The sequence below is a fragment of the Lissotriton helveticus genome, chromosome 1_1, assembly GCF_964261635.1.
Source record: "Lissotriton helveticus chromosome 1_1, aLisHel1.1, whole genome shotgun sequence".
NCBI lineage: Eukaryota > Metazoa > Chordata > Amphibia > Caudata > Salamandridae > Lissotriton > Lissotriton helveticus.
This window is the reverse complement of record NC_136057.1, coordinates 503,566,094-503,582,168: the sequence shown is the minus strand read 5'-3', so window position 1 is coordinate 503,582,168 and position 16,075 is coordinate 503,566,094. Positions and strand designations below refer to the sequence as shown.

General features: G+C 48.1%; 1 protein-coding gene across 5 annotated transcripts in view; it reads left to right on the top strand.

The window, feature by feature from the left end:
- Positions 1–16,075, top strand: part of PARP11 (poly(ADP-ribose) polymerase family member 11) — a 307,432-nt gene that overhangs the window by 220,685 nt on the left and 70,672 nt on the right. For all 5 annotated transcript variants that reach the window (XM_078673954.1, XM_078673956.1, XM_078673958.1 and 2 more), the window contains one exon: positions 7,056–7,207. In XM_078673954.1, coding sequence (XP_078530080.1) covers positions 7,056–7,207 — 152 coding nt within the window. The remainder of the gene's footprint in view (positions 1–7,055; positions 7,208–16,075) is intronic.

Here is a 16,075-nt window from a genome sequence, read left to right as displayed (position 1 = left end):
GAGCGATGTGACACTTTTCAAGTTCAAAAGTCACTCTAACTTAGTTTCAAGCTTCCCAGCTCAGGTACAACTTCCAGAGGCCCCACAACTGGATCAAGCACTCTAGGAAGGACAGAACTCTCTCAGCAGAGTTCAGGGAAGCTGGGAGTGAAGTCCTTTTGTTCCTGGGACTTCAAAACAGGGAGCCAGCTCTACTCAGGCCCTTGGAGATTCCTTCAAGACAGGGGACACAGCTCAGCAGCAAAGTCCTTCCCCTCTCCTTGGCAGCAAAGCAACAGGTCAGTCCAGCAGAGCAACAGCAGGACAATCTTCCTTCTTCAGTTTCAGCTTTCTCCTTGGCAGAGGTTCCTTCTTGATTTCCAGGATGATCTAATTTTCTGTTGTCAGGGGTCCTGTACTTATACCCCTAAAGTCTTTGTTCTCTCTGTGCATGTGGGCCCTGTGCCCGGTCTGAACCAGTTCTGGGTGGTTCCTGTGTACTTTGTTTTGCTGGCTGCTTCTTTCCTTTCAGAGTGAGGGGCAGGGTCCTCAGCCGCCCAGCAGGGGGGTGGAGCCAGCATTGTGGAAGGCAGGCACAGCCCTATTCAGCCCAGGTGCTAACTCCTCCCACCACTCCAGTTGCAAATGCAGTCATTCAGCCTAGTGCTGACTCATCCAGCCTCCTGGGGAATTCCCCAGCCCCTGTCACTCTCAAACCAGACAGTCAATACACAAACAGGCCCAGGCACACAGAAGGGTCAGACAAGAGAACAGCAACTTTCTAAAAGTGCTGTTCTCAAACACAGGATTTAAAAACAACCTTTCCCAAAAGATGTGTTAATAAATTCTGAGTTCAGGGATACTAGATACCTATGTCCTATCTTGTTCCTATGGGAAGAAATGCTGTTAACCACTGTAGCCAGCATCCCCCATGTTAACCTATTGAGCAAGATAGCCTTACAGTAGTGAAAAACGAAAATGGCTGCCATTCACTACCAGAGCATGTCACCTGCACTAGTACATGCTCTACCTTTTACATACACTGCACCCTGCCCAGCGGGGTACCTTGGGCCTTCCATAGGGGTGACTGATGTGCACGAAAAGGGAAGGGTTAGGCCTGGTCAGTGGGGACACTGACCAGGAGGACATGGCAGTTCTAAACTGCCCATAGTCACTGCAGTGGCAGGCCCGAGACACCATTTTAGAGCTACTCCTGTGGGTGGCACAATCAGTGCTGTAGGCCCACTAGTAGCATTTGTCATCACCAGCCCTGGCACACCCAGTGCACTTTACTAGGGACTTCATGGTGATACAAATATGCCAAACATGTATATCCAATCAGAATAACAATTTACACAGAGAGCATATGCACTTTAGCACTGATCAGCAGTGGTAAAGTGCGCAGAGTCCTATTGCCAACAGCCACGGGTCAGGAAAAATAAGGGAGGAAGAAGCAAAAAGTTTGAGGATGACCCTGCAAGAAGGGCCAGTTCCAACACAACCCCCTTCCAGCCTAAAGCCAGGGTAGACCAAACGATACCTCAATGGGATTCCCTGCTTAAGGCGATAGAACACGGAAACTGGCCCACACAGCAGGGCAGTCCTGTTCTACGCCGTCCTAAACCCAGTTGGATCACTCTATCCATACTCTCAGAGTCCACCATGCCAATCCATGTGGAAACCTTCTCTTCACCTGTGGACACCACCCGTACAGCACCTAACCTTAATTTACTCACAGGTGTGTCCCAACAGACCGACAGCAAGCCACAGTGACCACCGACAGGGATCAGGGGTGAGACCCAGGCCTCATGCCTCTCAGGGTTCTCAAACCACTGTGGCGCCAGAGGGTGGGGGGCAGTAGCCCCAGGTGCTTGGCACCCTTTGTCCACTCCCTCTCTTGTCAGGTCAAGTCTGACATCCTGGCACGGACCCACCAGTCCCGGACCAGTATCCGGTGGCTGGACAGGAGGCTGGGGTGGGCTTCCCCACACCTGGTCCTCCTCTACCTTGGGGCTCTGTACCCTCCCACCTGGAGCGGTACCCCCTTCTAGAATAGCCAGGGCACCTGTGGCAGGTGTCCCGCACCATTCATCCACCAGTTCAGGGGTGCTATCCTGCAACTGGTTTTCCGGGTCAGGGGGAATACCCCGGGCCTGGCCCTCAAACCTAGGCTCCCAAGCCTCCAGGTCAGACAACACCTGAACCTGGCTTCCCCACCCAGGGACTAACCCCTGCAGTGGAACACTTGCCTGGCGCACCAGGACTTCACTCACTGAGGTGCCTATACTGGTAGACAGTACCCACCGGGCCAACACAACGGTATGGCCTAGTCCACCCCCAGGGTGAGACTCCTGCCCTCGTTCCAGGGGCAACCCTGTCCACCAAGACAACCAAGAACGCAACTTTCCTACCAGTTCAGGACCTCCCTCCAGCAACTGGTCTCCCAACCTAGGGTTTAACCCCTCAGGTTGTACCGGGGTCAGAGGCGAGGACTCCCTCCCTCTGCACCCCCTTCCAGAGCGCTGCGTCCTCCCTACTGGAGGGGTACCCCTGGGAACCATATTGGTCAGGACACTCGTTACAGATGTCCTTCCTTCCAGGTCAGGCAAATCCTGAACCTGGTCTCCCAACCCAGGGACCAAAACCTGCAGTTGTGCATTTGCCTGGCACGCCAGGGCTTCTGGGCACTCACATAGTACCCCCTTGAGGGTGACACACAACTCATGTGTCCTGTGACAGTCTGCCTGGCGCAGATCTCCCGACCCCTGTCCACCTGACAGTGCGGGAAGATCCCCCAGGACAGAAGTGAGGTCACCATGGTCACCCACTGGGGACACAGCCCTTCCGACTGGTCCCTGACCCCCTTTCACCCTTCAGTCTGGTCTTCTGTACCCTCCCAAATGGAGCGGAACTGCCAGACACCAGAACTGATGGAGGCCTGGTTACAGGCACTCCCCGTTCACCAGACACTAGGAGATCCTCCTCAAATGGCCTACATGTACAGTCTAGGTCCCCAACCTGGTGTTCCCTTAAGGGACCCTCCAGGCCCTGAGACTGGGTTTCGGGCACCGTGAGACACACCGTCCCACACTCATTCCTTCTCCACTGAGACCGGACATGAGCCCCTACACCCCTCCCACTACACTGGGACCTAACTGGGCTACATTGAACCTCTTCCACCTCACAGGTCTGGAAGATATCTAAGCCACTCCTTTTGGGATCACTCCCCAATGCCTCCTCAGACTCTCTGGAATCCACCAAGAGGTCTGCCTCCAAAGCAAGCTCTCTGGGATCAGAGAACTCACACTCCACCGGGTGTTGGCATAGCTCTGGAAAACAGGGACTTAAAATATGCTCTCCAACAAATGAATCACACAGCCCCCCACAGTTGTTAACCAAGCTACCCTTTGCCTCACCCTCCAGTGCCTTACACAAGTACCCCACACCACTCTCCTGAGACTGGCAAGGCAGTATCTGACTGTCTCTGTCACACAACCCACACTCTTCTGGCTGGTCTTCACACACACACACCAAGGTTTCTACCACAGGGGAACCCCTCTCCCTGTACCTCTCTTCTAGAGTCAGTAGAGTGTCCCTCTCACCACTAGGAATATGGTCCCCTGTGCCAGTCCCCCAATCTACTTCAGGGACACTGCACTCCACTGGAACTACATCATAAACCTGAACCCCCTGGTGTATGTCGACCCCCTCCCTCAAGTCAGGCGCCACATCTCTGGGTGTTTGTACCTCTCTCTCCGCACTAGATATCATAATCATGCTGCCACCATCTGAGCTGGACTCCACCTCCAACTCAGCAAAGCTCCTTCCTTGAGCGTCCCATTTTTCTTTCTGGGCTAAGGCCCACCGGATCATACCTTCCTTGCTTAGCCAGTCTAATTCTCTGCACCTTTGCTCAGTAGCAAGGAGCCAGTCATCTTTCTCTTCCTCACTGTCAGAGAAGTCCTCCTCCTCAGAATCATCTGATATTGTTGCTTCCCAAATTCTGGCCTCATGGGAATACAGGCATGCCTCAAGATCACTCCTTGTGGAATCTTTCTCCATGGGCAGCCCCCTCTTCTTGCAAAAGGCTTTTATCTCCTCTTCTGTGTAGATGCACAGGTGGAAAAAGTTGACTTCCATTTTGGCAGGATTTTACAGGTGCAACACTAACCAGAGTCTCAATATCCAAAAATACTTCCAGGAGGACACCGGAAAAAACAAACAGTATGTGGTGGCGTAGTGGTCTGCACTCACTAGTGATGTACACCAATTACTGTGGGTCAAGTACAAATACAAGTTCAAATCCCACCGCCTGACCACCAATGTTAGAACTGGGGGTCTCTAGTTGGCAGAGGTAGGTACCACTGTCCAAATAGGGACCCTTGCTTCTAGTCAGGGCAAGGAGATAACCCTCTGAGATAACCCCTGCTCACCCTCTAGGTAGCTTGGCACGAGCAGTCTAGGCTAACCAGAGGCAATGCGTAAAGTATTTGTACCAACACTCACAGTAACACAGTGAAAACACCACAAACTGACTCCACAACAGTTTAGAAAAATAAAAGTATTTTAATCTAAACTACACAGACCAAAACGACAAAAATCTAAACTACACAGACCAAGAAAATGGTTTCAAAAAGAGTTCTTAAGGTTGCGTTAGAATTCTCTACGTTGCGATAGAATTCTCTACTGATGCGTGAAAAGTTCACAGTTGCGTCACGTTTACTCACAGTACCTTTTAGTTGCAACAAAGTTCCAAAAGCAGAAGCTGGTGCGGTGGAAAACAAGCGATGCGTTGTTCCTGAGACCCTGGGGAGGCGATGCGACAGCCCTGCTGCAGCAGCGGGCGTGTTGCGACGAATCCGGTCTGTATGGGGAAGAAGGCCACTTGTATGGATTCCGGTGCGTAGATTCCGTAGGAAGTCTGTTCTCGCAAAGGCACAATGCGTCGATCTCGTAGGGGCTGCGACGATCTCTGGGGCGACGATGCGCGGTCCAGCGGGGATCCTCTCTCTCGCAGCTCCTCGATGCGTTGATTCTGCGACGATGCTCGCAGCGACGTGATGCGGTCCGCAAGCAAGCGGTGCGGCGATCTCACCCAGCGACGACAGGCTCTGCGATGATACTCGCAGCGATGTTCGATTCTCCCGCACCGGTCTGGTGCGTCCCGCAAACGAAGGATGCGACGTCTCTGGCAGCGGCGTCAGGCGCTGCGACGATCTCGACCTCCGTAGTGGCGGGAAACTTCTCGCACTGTCGGGGATGCGCTCCGCAAGCGAGCGATGCGACACTTTTCAAGTTCAAAAGTCACTCAAGCTTATTTTTAAACTTCCCAGCTCAGGTACAACTTCCAGAGGCCCCACAACTGGATCAAGCACTCTAGGAAGGACGGAACTCTCTCAGCAGAGTTCAGGGAAGCTGGGGGTGAAGTCCTTTTGTTCCTGGGACTTCAAAACAGGGAGCCAGCTCTACTCAGGCCCTTGGAGATTCCTTCAAGACAGGGGACACAGCTCAGCAGCAAAGTCCTTCCCCTCTCCTTGGCAGCAAAGCAACAGGTCAGTCCAGCAGAGCAACAGCAGGACAATCTTCCTTCTTCAGTTTCAGCTTTCTCCTTGGCAGAGGTTCCTTCTTGATTTCCAGGATGATCTAATTTTCTGTTGTCAGGGGTCCTGTACTTATACCCCTAAAGTCTTTGTTCTCTCTGTGCATGTGGGCCCTGAGCCCGGTCTGAACCAGTTCTGGGTGGTTCCTGAGTGCTTTGTTTTGCTGGCTGCTTCTTTCCTTTCAGAGTGAGGGGCAGGGTCCTCAGCCGCCCAGCAGGGGGGTGGAGCCAGCATTGTGGAAGGCAGGCACAGCCCTATTCAGCCCATGTGCTAACTCCTCCCACCACTCCAGTTGCAAATGCAGTCATTCAGCCTAGTGCTGACTCATCCAGCCTCCTGGGGAATTCCCCAGCCCCTGTCACTCTCAAACCAGACAGTCAATACACAAACAGGCCCAGGCACACAGAAGGGTCAGACAAGAGAACAGCAACTTTCTAAAAGTGCTGTTCTCAAACACAGGATTTAAAAACAACCTTTCCCAAAAGATGTGTTAATAAATTCTGAGTTCAGGGATACTAGATACTTATGTCCTATCTTGTTCCTATGGGAAGAAATGCTGTTAACCACTGTAGCCAGCATCCCCCATGTTAACCTATGGAGCAAGATAGCCTTACAGTAGTGAAAAACGAAAATGGCTGCCATTCACTACCAGAGCATGTCACCTGCACTAGTATGTGCTCTACCTTTTACATACACTGCACCCTGCCCAGGGGGGTATCTTGGGCCTTCCATAGGGGTGACTGATGTGCACGAAAAGGGAAGGGTTAGGCCTGGTCAGTGGGGACACTGACCAGGAGGACATGGCAGTTCTAAACTGCCCATTGGCATTGCAGTGGCAGGCCTGAGACACCATTTTAGAGCTACTCCTGTGGGTGGCACAATCAGTGCTGTAGGCCCACTAGTAGCATTTGTCATCACCAGCCCTGGCACACCCAGTGCACTTTACTAGGGACTTCATGGTGATACAAATATGCCAAACATGTATATCCAATCAGAATAACAATTTACACAGAGAGCATATGCACTTTAACACTGATCAGCAGTGGTAAAGTGCGCAGAGTCCTATTGCCAACAGCCACGGGTCAGGAAAAATAAGGGAGGAAGAAGCAAAAAGTTTGAGGATGACCCTGCAAGAAGGGCCAGTTCCAACAATAATTAACATTATTCAATTGATTTGCTTTCAGTATGAACAGAAATGTCGATGGTGTATTTGTTGCTAAATATCTTTATGGGACAAGAGGAAAGGGTTGTGGTATAAATTATTAAACAATGTTAAACACTGATTATAATTTCATGATATACCTTTACACCTACAAAAAGATGGACAAGGAGTTAGGGGTTGAATGTTCTACTGAATTCGTAAAGTGTGTTAGCAGTAGAATGTATAGTCATGTTAATGCAGTATTCTGTTTCAGATGTGCTTAATTTTTAGATTTGTTCTTTTTGAATTTAATTCATTTTGTGGTTCTGCTTCAGGAAAAGAGCACAATTGAAAAGAAAACGACTTGTCGCTATAATTGATGAAAGAATGTTATTTCACGGCACAAGCAATGAATTTGTGGAGGCGATATGTAGTTATAACTTTGATTGGAGACTAAGTGGCATGCATGGTTCTATGTATGGTAAAGGTAAGACCATTTTATTTAGACTTTGCTAGTATGTAAAAGCTGCAGTGTGGTCAACAAAGAAAAGTGCCCCTTGAGCAAGAAGACTTACGTAATAATACAATATAAATGCAAACACCCTTCATTCACTCCAGTGTCAAAGATCAGAATACTGAGAAGTGTGGCTCAATGGTTAGAGCGGCAGACCCTGATGCAGAGGTCTAGCCCGGGACCAGGGTTCAATTCCCCGCCTCGGCAGGTCTTGAGCTCAAAAATTCCACGGGCCTGATAATTCTCGCCTCGTTGCCTATTCCAATCATGGAGTCCCACTCTGCAACTCTGGGCAATAGCTTGCTTAATCTCCACAACGGCCCCCACAACGGTAAGGATGCCTGGCCTCCACCTTGGGGGTGCCCAGGAGTGGACACCCCACAGGGAAAGCCAGGATGGATTCCACAGCGGTATTCGTACAAGCGCCTTGAGACCCTTGCGGGTGAGTAGTGCGCTATACAAGTATCAATTTAATACTCCTTAGCAAAACATAGCATGAATTTTGTAAATATAACAGAAATTAACTGATGTTGAGTCTGTTGTCAATTTATTATGCAATTATAACTTGGTACATTAAAAAATAAACATAACATTCACAAATTCGTAATATTAAAAATAAAATATCACCAAAGATATACATAATAAACATTATAAATAAGAGACAAAAAGCAAAGTGAATTCATTAAAAACCATCAAAGAATATTAATCCGATTAGAATCACATTTTTGGTGCAACTTTTGTTAACTGATGGCACCCTGAGTAGTTCCTCGGATTTAAAGCTGCAGTGTGCCCATTGTAGTGCCAGGAGGTTGAGAGCTGCCAAAGCAGTAAGCAGTACTATATTCATACGTGCCTCCCTTCCTCCTCCATGCTGTACAAAAGCTTTTCCGCACTGTGTGCTGAATCTTACTTTGTGTTATGCCTCTAAGGGTCTGTGAGTTGAAAAGTTGACAAAATCTATTTCTGAGAGAATATACACACATTGTGACTGTGCAGATAGCATTACTATTAAACAGCTTGCCTGATCAGAATAATAATTTGACCATCTGTAAATGATTACATTTATGACTCTATTTCCTGCGTATGTTGTCCTAGGCAGTATTACACTAAGGCTTTTATTGTCACATAATGTCTCATTAAAATGAGTGTAAAAATAAATACTTTTCTATCTTACCAGGTAAGGTACGGAAATCACAGCACTTTTATGTATCATATGACAGAATATATAATTTACAAAAGTCCATGTGCACCTAAAACTTTGTCTGTGCTTTTTCCCATTCACCCACACAACTTGTCAGTCGGTCTTCAGCCATTTCTCTGATCTTGTGAGAACAGAACATCTTTGCACAGCACACACTACCACACACAATTTCTTTTTTCTGCTTTCTGGCAGCCAGAACTTTACTTCATTTACTGACTTCATGTCTTCATGGTTTCTTGTCTATGCTTTAGGTCAAAGATGTCATGAAATGCAGCAGGTGTGGATTCCATTTCTCAGGGACTGATGGGCAAACCTATTTCTTATAGAGCCTATGTTCTAAGCATCCTGTTTTATCTTTTTTGATATGCAATTACCTTTCAGTCAGGATTGTCAGGAACGGATTGTCAGGAACTATCAGCATTGGTATGTTGACTTATTCATAATGCAGTTGCTGTTGGAGATATGATACTTACACGTATGGCAGCCACACCTGAGTAGACCGGTTATCCAGTATTAGCAGTATCTTTCATAGATTCACATGCCTGAATCATTCCCCGTCGTCGGGGTGGGAGCCCCCGGTATATAAAAAGAGTAATGTCATATAGACATATACATAGTAATAGGCCAGAGGCCTCTCATTAGTAACATATCCATGTCCTTTTGTAAAAAAGGACCAAACTTTGGCTAAGAGACAATCAGCTATCAACACCCTCTAGAACCTTCCTGGAAGGTGCCCTAGTCCCTCAGAGTTTCTACCGCACGTCGTGCTAAGGGAGTCTCCACTGAGCTCTGCTCAGCTTTCCTGTATTTCTAAATTTTTCCACAAATTTTCTCTCAGAATTTATTCTCTGTGAGGGGTTTTTCAGTTCACCATGGCTCACACTCCAAAGAAGGGGCTTTTTAGACCTTGTGCCTCTTGTGGCAAAAAGAGGCTTTACGTAGATGACAGGCATGAGGACTGCCTTTATTGTCTCTACCCAGACCACTCCGCTAAGGATTGTAAAGTCTGCTGCACTTTTTCTGCTAAAACTCTCAAAGACAGAGAGGGACGCCTGTTGATATGGCTTTCCGAGACTGAAAGATAAGGACCAAGCAGTCTCTTCAGGTGAGAGTGAGTGTTCCATCAGGAGTGCACATTCCTCTCCTAAAAGGCCTAGAATGACATCCCCAGGACCATCTTTGGAGCCACCTCAAAAGAAGACGCCCAAGTCTTCAAAAGGTTCATTCAAAGGCCGTGGCTGTGAAGGTTTATCTTCAGGATTCTACTCCTACCTTCAAGAGAGCTTTCACAACGTCTTCGGCTCTGCCTGTGACAACGTCGACAGCAACTATCTCCACGTCGTTGGCGTCCTCCTTGTCATCCACGTCGACATCCACTACATCCTCGTCGTCGACGGGTAGGTCTGTTTCTTCTATCATTATGATCAAGAAATCGTCGACGACGCCTCCGTCGACGAGCTCTTCAACGTCGACGAAGTCAAAATCGTCGTCGTCGACGATAGCTCCATCGTCGTCGACGACGACAACCTTATCGACGACAAAGGCTGCATCGACGTCGACAACTATATCGTCGACGAAGTCGTCGACGAGACCATCGACGTCGACACCAACGTCGACGAGCCGTCGACGAAGAAATCACCGTCGACGACATCGACGACGACGGCATCTGGATTGACTGTCGACGTTCCTCCGTCGACGACCACCCCGTCAACGAGCTCGACGACGATAGAGTCTCCGACCTTGAAGTATACATACACACACTTTAAGGTTACTAAGCGTAGTCTGACGCCGGAATTTACCTCCCCGAGCAGAGTCCAGGCACTACCACCTGCTCATCTACTGGACACTGAAGACTCTGATGAGGGCTCTATGCTCCAAACATCAACCAGCCCATCACAACTGCACGTAAAATATCATGAAAGTTCAGAGTGTGAAGACCAGGAACAGGACGAAGTGGAATGCCAGGAGGAATACCAGCCTCCTCCTCCTCCACGACCTATGGTGTGTGTGTCTTCCCGCTTCCATAGTGACAGATCTGCAATTCTTGATTGCGGACTACAAACAACGGTTTCCCTCCACTTCTCCTCCACCGCCAGTAGTGTCACCTCCACCTAGACCTCGGCCTCCACCTCTAGTGCTTCAGCCAGATCCTGCTCCTTCGCGTCCTCCACCATCCTCAGATGATGGAGAAGAAGAAGAGCAACAGCAAGAGGAAGGGGAACTCCAGGACTCACATGACGAATGGGATGACTACGTCATTCCATTTCCAGCATCCCCTGTACCAACGCAAGCGGACTCGCCCCCGGAAGACATTGGAGGATTCCATAATATCTTGGAAAGGGCGGCGTTGCGTTTTAAAATTAAAATGACTACAGAACAACAGGACTGCTTCCTTTACGATTTTAAGGAACCATTCAAAAAGACTGTACGGTCCATTCCTATCATTGAATACATTTGGGATCAAGGGGTTAAAATCATGCAAAACCCTTCATCTTTGCCCCCAGTTCTGCCCAGACTGGACAAAAAATATAGGGCTCCAAACACGGCTCCAGCTTGCCTCACTGTCCATCCCAAGCCGGACTCGGTCATTACTCATGCAGCGCAGCGCAAATCTAAAAATCCATCTCTGCGCTGACTGCGCCACCAGATAAAGAAGGCCGAAAACTCGACAACATCGGAAAGCGGTTTTCTTCTATGTCAGCACTAACAGTGCGTGCTTCAAACTCTATGGCACTGTTAGGACGCTATAACCGTCAAATGTGGGCTGATATCGCCCCATATTTGGGATCACTGTCGGAGGAAGAGAAGGAAGAAGCAAAAAAGATTCTCTTAGAAGGCGAACGTTCAGCCTCTGAGATGATTGATATTGCGATGGAGATCGCATCCACGGGGTTCCGCCAGCTAGCGGGAGCTGCGGTCCTGAGGCGACAAGGTTGGCTCAAAGCAACGTCTTTCCGTCCTGAAGTGCAGACTAAAGTGCTAGACATGCCGTATGATGGCCAACTTCTGTTTGGACCACACATTGATGAAATGCTTCAAGGTATCAAAAAAGATACTGATACAGCAAAGGCACTGGGTACCCTCCAGTATAAAAATCCTCCCTTTCGGGGCTCCAGAGGGAGAGGTCAATCAACAAGAGGTGATTTTCAAGGGTACAGATCCTCGTACAGCTCAAATCAGCAGTACAAACCCCAGTATCAACAGAGACAACAACAACAACAGTTGTCCTACAATAAGTCTTCCTTTCGTGGTCGAGGAGGAAAGAAGGACACAGCCAGAAGACAATGACTTCTCTCTGCCACAGGTCTCTGCTTCTTCTCCGCCTTGCAAAGTTGGAGGAAGAATTTCATCCTTCCTACAAAATTGGAGACAGATTACAACGGATCGGTGGGTCCTCCAACCTGTTCAATTCGGACACTCTCTGGAGTTCGTGGAAACTCCGTCTCAAAATCCTCCACGCCCAATGCTACAAAAGAATCTACACCTGCTGCAATTGGAGCTCTCACTAATGCTCCAGAAAGAAGCGATAGAAAGAGTCCCCCGTGGTCAGAAGGGCAAGGGGTTCTAATCCCGATTCTTCTTAATTCGAAAGAAGGAGAAAAAATGGAGACCTATATTGGATTTAAGAGATCTCAACAAATACCTCAAAAAACTGTCATTCCGTATGGTGTCCATCCAGGAGGTACTGCAACTCCTCAATGTGAACGACGTCATGGTGTCTATAGACCTTTAAGACGCTTACTTTCATATACCGATCTACAGGAACCACAAGCAATACCTCAGGTTCGCTGTGGCTGGCAAACACTACCACTTTCGGGTATTGCCCTTCAGCCTGAAGTCGGCACCACGCATTTTTACAAAATGCCTGTCTCCAGTAGCCGGGTACCTCCGGCAACAACATCACCAAGTCTTCCCGTACGTAGACGACTGGCTCGTCAAGGCACCTACTTTCGCAGGCGTGACCAAGTCCTCCAACGCCTGTCTTCATCTTTTCAATGACCTGGGACTCACTCTCAATCAAGAGAAATCTGTCCTTCAGCCTTCCCGGCGTCTCACTTTCCTAGGCGCTGTCCTAGATTCAGCTCAGAAGAAGGCATTCCCTTCACAGGAACGTCAATCCAAGCTGATGTCTTTGGCCGCCCGGATATAAGCCAAAAAGACCATCACGGTGCGCCTGTACAAGTCCCTGCTAGGGATGATGTCCTCGAACATCCTGTTAGTTCCACACTGCCGCCTTCATATGGGTCCCCTTCAGGAGGCGCTATCCGCTCAATGGATCCAATGTACAGGATCATTCGACGATGTAATCCGAGTGACTCCTCCCATGGTCCAAGCTCTACACTGGTGGATTCGCCCACAGAATCTTATGCAGGGTCTACCTTTCCTACTTCCAGTTTCGCCACATGTGATAACCACAGATGCGTCCTTAGAAGGATGGGGTGCGGTCCGTCAGGAACTCAAGATCAACGGGCAGTGGTCACCTGTAGAGAGACAACTGCACATAAACCTTCTCGAGTTAAGAGCAGTTTACCTGGCGCTTCGAGCTTTCCTGCCACGGATCAAAGATTCCCCAGTGCTTGTGAGAACAGACAACACCACCACAATGCACTATATAAACAAGCAAGGGGGGGGACTCGCTCTCTGACGTTGTCTCAAGAATCTCAAAAGATTTGGAACTGGCTACTTCTAAACAACATTTCCCTTCGGGCAGAATACGTCCCAGGAACGGACAATATCCTGGCAGTCTCACTGAGCAGACAACGTTCTGTATGCCACGAGTGGGAGTTAGACCAACAACTTCTCAACTCCATATTCTACCGATGGGGCAGGCCTCACCTGGACCTGTTCGCGACCAAACACAACGCAAACTGCCAATTTTACGCAAGCTGGTATCCCCATAGGGGATCTCAAGGGAATGCATTTTCGATCGCATGGTGCAACGTCTTTGCATAAGCATTTCCTCCATTTCCCCTAATTCCCATGGTCCTCCAGAAACTGAAGGTGGATCATTGCACCCTGATCTTGATAGCCCCAGCGTGGCCGCGCCAACACTGGTTTACAGAGCTTCCTCTTGCTGGAACTGCCGATCCCATTCAAACCGTGCCCAATTCTCCTCACGATGAACCACGTGCAAGTCCAGCATCCGGATCCAGCATCTCTCAAATTATCAGCTTGACTCCTGAGTTTAGAGAATTCCAAAACTTAGACATTCCTCAGGAATGCAGAGTGGTCATAGCCCGGGCTCGGGCCGACAGTACCAACAAGACGTATTCCCTGAAATGGAAAAGGTTCTGTATATGGTGTAAAGCAAACAACATACACCCTTTTTCTTCGTCACCTGCACAAATTCTGCCTTACCATCTTAATTTGGCAAACTCAGGGCTGGCCCATGCTTCAATAAAAGTTCACCTGGCGGCCATATCTCGTTTCAGACGTTCCTCGTCTGGTGCTTTTCTCTGGTCCAGCAGACTTGTTGAACAATTTCTGAAAGGCCTGTTCAGGACGTTCCCTCCGGTGAGGACTTTACCACCTACCTGGCAGCTGAACATTGTGCTTGCTCAATTGATGAAACATCCCTTCGAGCCAATTCACAGAGCTGACATCAAATACCTTTCCTGGAAAACTGCTCTCCCACTAGCGCTTACATCGGCAAGGCGAGTGAGTGAACTCCAAGCCTTCTCCATTCAAGACCCTTTCCTACAGTTCAAACAGGACAGAGTGATTCTAAGGACTAACCCTAAGTTCATTCCTAAGGTCCCATCTAACTTCCACCTTAATCAACCTATAGTCTTGCGGATTTTCTTCCCAAATCCACTTACCACAGCAGAGAGGTCTCTCCACTCTCTAGACCTCAAACGTTGTCTGAAGTTCTACATCCACAGAACAGAACAATTTAGGAAATCCAACCAACTCTTTGTTGCCTTTAGCAGACCTAGAAAATGTCTTCCATTGACTAAGCAGAGCATTTCACGTTGGATCTCTGCAGCTATTGCTTTCTGCCATCAACAAGCAGGACATCCTCTGCATTCCAAGTTTCGGGCTCGGTCCACTAGAGCTATCTCAACCTCAATGGCGCTCTTTGCGGGAGTACCCGTCATTGGCATATGCAGAGCCGCGACATGCAAGACGCTGCATACGTTCACCAGGCACTACTGCTTGGATACTGAAGTTATGAAAGATGCAGCAGTAGGACAAGCTGTGCTCCGTCATCTATCTCACTAGAGGTCATCCTTCTCTCTTTCATCCCACCTTCCTACTGTCTACTTGCACATTTCTCTTTTAAATGGTATTTTGGTACTTTTTATATTTCACAATTGATATGTCATTATCGAGTGATTTTACATGTTGTACCTTTCGAAATGTGCTGGTGATTGCTTGCTACTCTGATTCAGGCATGTGAATCTATGAAAGATACCCCTAATACTGGATAAGAAATGCGTTACTTACCTGTAACTGCAGTTATCCAGTATTGGTATCTTTCACAGATTCACATGTAACCCACCCACCTCCCCTGGAAGGGCTCACCTTGGTTCTCTCAGTAGGTACTACTTGGCACTGTGCCTCCGAAAATCTGAGGGACTAGGGCTACTTCCAGGAAGGTTCTAGAGGGTGGTGATAGCTGATTGGCTCTTAGCCAAAGTTTTTACAAAAGGACATGGATATGTTACTAATGAGAGGCCTCTGGCCTATTACTATGTGTATGTCTATATGACATTACTCTTTTTATATACCGGGGACTCCCACCACGACGACGGGGAATGATTCAGGCATGTGAATCTATGAACGATACCAATACTGGATAACTGCAGTTACAGGTACGTAACGCATTTCTTCCCTTCACACTGAATCATTTTTGCAAACTGGCATGAACATGTCACAGATTTAGGTGTGTGGCACTAGTATCTGCTTTACCACTGGTAGAGGGTCCCAGAGCACTGTTTTACATATATAGTTTGTCCATGAATATATATATAGACCATGTCCATATGTCCCAATTCTCCCATTGCCCCAACATTGTCATTTAGGTTTTTGTTTCTCAAACATCAACTACATATGTCCCAAACAGCCATTCCTAATTAAATGGTTCAACAATGAGGTCTATGTTATGCCACAGGTTGACCCTTATCTAATCTTCCTGTATATCTGTAACATATACCCGAGGTTAAGCAATGTCATCCTGATCAATTCCCTCTTCAAGAGTATGTTTTGATGGGGCTGAAGTGCTTGTCCGGGTCTTTCACAGTGTATGTATCTTTTTCCTTTTTTTGATCTGTTAAGTCTGTTTAGGGGCACATCCAGTATGATTGTTTATTTTCTTAAGCATAGCCTTTGAGTGAAACAAAATCCACTTCAGGTCTGCATTGCCGCATCTTAAGTTGAAAAAGGAATTGAAAGTGTACAACATGAATAAAAACCTGCAGCCTATTAAGCCTTTATTGAAACCTGTGAAAAAGTTATCCTGCCCCTATCAGATTCGAAGAGCTTTCCCTACCCATGAAGCACTGTACTGGTAGTTGCCTTACAAAGCGAGTCCACTGTGCTTAGGGAGTCTCTCGCAACAGAGATGGGGAAATAATACAACTCCCCCTGGGATCACAGCTTCTAGACTTTGGGCGCAGCTTTGACTCGCCTCACGGTTT